The sequence below is a fragment of the Lepisma saccharinum genome, chromosome 3, assembly GCF_977018435.1.
Source record: "Lepisma saccharinum chromosome 3, izLepSacc3.1, whole genome shotgun sequence".
Taxonomy (NCBI): Eukaryota; Metazoa; Arthropoda; class Insecta; order Zygentoma; family Lepismatidae; genus Lepisma; species Lepisma saccharinum.
In genome coordinates, this window is record NC_139231.1 from 95681739 (window position 1) to 95686462 (window position 4724).

Consider the following 4724-nt stretch of genomic DNA (forward strand, 5'->3'; position numbering starts at 1 on the left):
AGACGTGGTTCTTTGCTTGAAGAAAGTAGCGGAAAATTCAGGCTTCGTGTACATGAGATCCCAGACAGTTGAATTTTGAGGAAAAGAGAAGGAAAACTGCATACCAAAAGCTGTATGCAAGAATCGAGAACACAGTAAAGAGGTACGAAGAAACAGGCAACATTAGGTCGTGTCTCAGAGCGATATCATTCTTACAAAAGCTGCAGCAAACTCGATAAACCGATGATGTGACAAAGCTTTCTAGCAAGAAAATAATGACGAAGTTTTTATAAACAGAACTCAAAAACGCCTAAATAGTTGAAAGATATTTCAATTATTTAGCCAGTCCTCAGCCTGGAAAAAGTGTGATGGGAACCAAATATTAAATAAATATAATACATGAATATTTGAGGGTCATTAATGGTTCTTGGAAGTGTGAGCGGATATTTCACTGAGCGGATATTTCGCTGAGCGGAACTTTCGCTGAGCGGAACTTTCGCGACACCAGCTAGTATATATTTCACCTGTAAAATGTCAACTTCTCTCACCTTTTATATCTAAAAAATTAAACGACCACTCCGCGAAACGTCGAAAACTAATACTAACGTTAAGTCATTAATTAAGATATGAGTAAACAGAAATCGCCCATTTTGATTTACGGAATGTCAAGTGCCCCATTTGTCTCTAAAATTAACTTAGCCTATAACTAGGGAACTGATTTTAAGGTGGAGCACCTTTCCTAAAACATAGCTGTTTTCATACCGATCGTTTGAGATATGTATTTTAGGATATGAAATCAAGTAAAATGAACACACTTTGTTACACTCTATTGCACATTTTCGTGAGATTAGCACATTTATTCCATTTTAACCCCTGTTTGATGCTTCAGCACCTATTTCCTTCCTTTACTTTCATGTTTTGTTAAATAATTGGACACAAAAATAAATTATTTTCACTCTTCTTGAGCAGATACTTAAACTCATACACCCTCATTTTGTAGAGCAGAACAAGAGTTATAAAATTGTATAATATAATCATTGCAGCACCAAGAAAATGTAGCAAAACTCGCGAGAGAAAACACGAACTTCAACACAATCAATTCGACAGATTCACAGTTCTCTATGCGTTCCGCGCTCATCATATACAGAAGATGCAGAAAAAGAGAGCATTGAATAAAGGCATTTTATCAGCACCTTTATTGCACCTTATTGAAAACATTTTCAGAACCTTTCCTTCTCTTTCCCAACCATAAATTTGCACCTTGAAATCATTTCCCTACATATCACCCCATTTGCTTCGAGAAGTCTGAAAGAGCTTTCAGACCGAACCGTCAAACGACGGGCGTCCGAAACGACAAGCTGCATACGTCGCTCGGTCAAACCTTCCCGCAAGTAAAAACATAGTCAGTTCGTGTCCTTAATTTTTTAATTTAGTGATAAACACTACTCTAGAAAAGATAGAAGCACCACTATTCATTGCACCATAGTGAGGGTGTGTAGGTTGGATCACATGCATTTTCGATCTCGAATTTTTGGACAGATCAACACAACAACGACCGGACTGGAAAAGGAAAACGAGGATGGGAACGTGGAACATTAAAACTATATTAGGATAAGAAGTTGAATTAGTACAGGAAATGAAGATACGTCAGATAGACGTAATGGGAATTAGTGAAGTAAGAAAGAAAGGAAATGGCATGCAAAGGCTTGAGGAGGGATATACCTTGAGATATTCAGGTGTTGGACAGGGAAGAAGAGCAAAAGAAGGGGTAGGAATTGTAACAAGTCAGGAATATGAAACAAAGGTCAGTGGCTGGGAACCAGTTAACTCAAGAATAATTGTAGTTAAATTTGATATAGAATATAAAATATCATATATCCAAGTATATGCACCAACAGAAGATGCCTCTGTGCTTGATAAGGAAGAATTTTATGTACAACTCCAGAGGACAGTAGATAAAGAAGTAATGGAGGGACGGTATGTAATGATAGTGGGAGACTTAAATGCAAGAACGGGTAAAGATAAGAAGGTAGCCCATGATAGTATGGGATGCTACGGGGAAGAAAAGACATTGAGTGAGAATGACAAGAGATTACTGGAGTTTTGTGTAGAAAATCAGTTGCTTCTTGGAAACGCCTACTTCCCACATAAGGAGGCACATAAAATAACCTTCCAGGCTGAAGGAAGAAATGCTAAAAGCATAATAGACTACATAATATATAATGGATGTTAAAGTTATAAGAGGTGCTGAACTGGGTACAGACCATAGAGGACTATTAGTGGACACACGCTTCACGAGACCACCAAAGCCCAGAATGAAAAAAATACCAAACAATTAAGATAAATGAGTTACAGAAAAAAAAGAAGGAAGAGTATAAAGAACAGATAACAGCCAGACTGACAGAAGATGTAGAACAACTAGAGATAGAAGAAATATGGAAGAGAATTAAAAAGGCACTCATAAAAGCTGCAGAAGAAGTATGCGGAAAGAATAGTAGATACAAGAAAAAAGAAAACATCTTGGTTGAATGAAGAAGTGAAACGAAAAGTAAAAAACAAAAAGAAAGCATGAAAAAAATATTATGTCTCAGACAGAAGAAGATAGAAGGAAATGCATTGAAAAAAGAAATGAAGTCAAGGAAATAGTGAAAGAAGCTAAAATAACATCCTGGGAAAAATTTGGAAATATGTTTGAAGAGAAAGCTAGAGAAAAGAATACAAGGCAATTTTGTAAAGTTGTATAGAAGAATATATGGAAAAACAATAAGAACCATTAAAGATGGAGATAAATTGATCACAGAAAAAAGGATGTGTTGGATGTATGGCGGAAACACTATGGTGAAAAATTCCAGAAAGAAAATAATAACCCAGAGGAGGTAGGGGTGATATATGGACCATACCTGGAGGTACAAGACTCATATATAGAAGGGGAAATAAAGGAAGATGAATTACAAATAGCAATAGAACTGATAAAGACAGGAAAAGCAGCAGGATCAGATGGAATAAATCCAGAATAAATAAAATATGGAGGTATGGAAGTAGTTAAGAATTTAACCAAGATGTTTCAAAGAATATGGAGGGAAAACAAAATACCAAATGAATGGAGGAAAAGTATCATTATCTCACTACATAAGAAGGGCAGTAGCTATGACTGTAATAACTACAGAGCAATATGCCTCTCATCAGTCGCTTATAAATTATACACAAGGATACTAGAAAGACGTCTCAGAAAAGTGGTGGAGGAATATATGGAGGAGGAGCAGTCAGCATTCCGCCCTAAAAGGCAAACACAAGATTATATATATACTATAAGAACGATTATGGAAAAAAGAATTGCCAAGAACAAGGGCACATATCTAGCTTTTATAGACCTAAAAGGTGCTTTTGATTCAGTCCCTACGCAATATGTATGGGAAGCATTGGAGACAAAGAAAGTAACAGTAAGATTATTGAATGCAATAAAAATTGTATAAAATAGTCCTGTAGGAACAATTAGAGTAGATGGCGAACACTCAGGTGAATTTGACATTGAGAAAGGCATAAAACAAGGAGACAGCATCAGTCCAATCCTATTTAACGTCTTTTTAGACGAAATTGCTAAAATATGCAAACGACGAACACACAGAACGAAAATAGGTATGTGGAGATTAAGGCCAGTATATATCCAAGCATTATTATATGCCGATGATATCGTACTGATATCAGATACACCTGAGAGACTTCAGCAAGCAGTGGAAGAATGGTATGAAGAACTTAAAAGGAAAAGCATGAAGATTAATATAGAAAAGAGTAAGATCATGCGGGTGACTAAAGAGGACAAGGAAAATGAAGCCCTGTATATAATATGCGAAGGGAAACAACTAGAGAAAGTAGAAACATATGAATACTTAGGAACTATCATAAGTAGCAGTGGTAAAATTGATCAAGAGATAATGAATAGGACAAAGAAGGCAGCATCAGCATATTATCAAATGAGTAATACTTTAGTGGGGAAAAAGAGAGATCAGTACAAAGACAAAAATGCAACTCTACAACTCAATTGTAGTTCCCATCATGGACTATGGCACAGAAAGCTTAGCACTCCAAGATAAACATGTAAGTAAATTTCAAGCATTAGAGATGAAATATCTTAGAAGAACAGTGGGGAAAACTCGAAGAGACAGAATAAGAAATGAAAGAATAAGAGAAGAGGTAAAACAAAAGAAGACAATGACTGAAGTAGTAGAGGAACGCCAGCTGAAGCGGTATGGACATGTAAATAGAATGAATGAAGATCGGAAATCCAAGCAAGTGATGGAGATGAGGGTTGAGGGTAGAGTAGGAAGAGGCAGGCCAAGAAATACATGGGAAGATAGAATAGAAAAGCTAGGATTAAAATATGGAAAAACTAAGAAGGAAATGAGAAGAATGAGTCGAGACCGGACGGAGTGGATGAGATGGACAGAGCGAGGTACTCGACGCTTAACGGCATAAGGGAATGGAAGAGACGAGGAAGATATGATCTGCACCACGTTCCGCCTCGAGCTACGTAGGCTGGCTGAATTCCAGATCAGCTTTATGCAATAATATTATTAGAAAAAAAACACACCTGAGATTATGCACCCTGGGAATCTAATCCGGGTCTTCCTCGTGGCAGCCAGATGATTTACCGATTGGACTACCACGACCCTGCTTAACCTGTACGAGATGTCGAAAGCAAATATGTGCAACTCAAAGAATCTCATAATCTACGATGGCACGTTTCC

At 37.0% G+C, this 4724-nt stretch overlaps 1 protein-coding gene across 1 annotated transcript; it reads left to right on the top strand.

Annotated features, from left to right (window-relative positions):
- Positions 1–1639: 1639 nt before the first annotated feature.
- On the top strand, positions 1640–2212 carry LOC145985613 (protein CFDP2-like). The gene has a single exon (XM_083119683.1). The coding sequence runs from the start codon at positions 1640–1642 to the stop codon at positions 2210–2212; it is 573 nt and encodes a 190-aa protein (XP_082975809.1).
- Positions 2213–4724: the final 2512 nt, after the last annotated feature.

Bases quoted from the DNA above. Each gene is read 5' to 3' on its own strand.
- LOC145985613 (XM_083119683.1), top strand. From the start codon at position 1,640: ATGGGAATTAGTGAAGTAAGAAAGAAAGGAAATGGCATGCAAAGGCTT.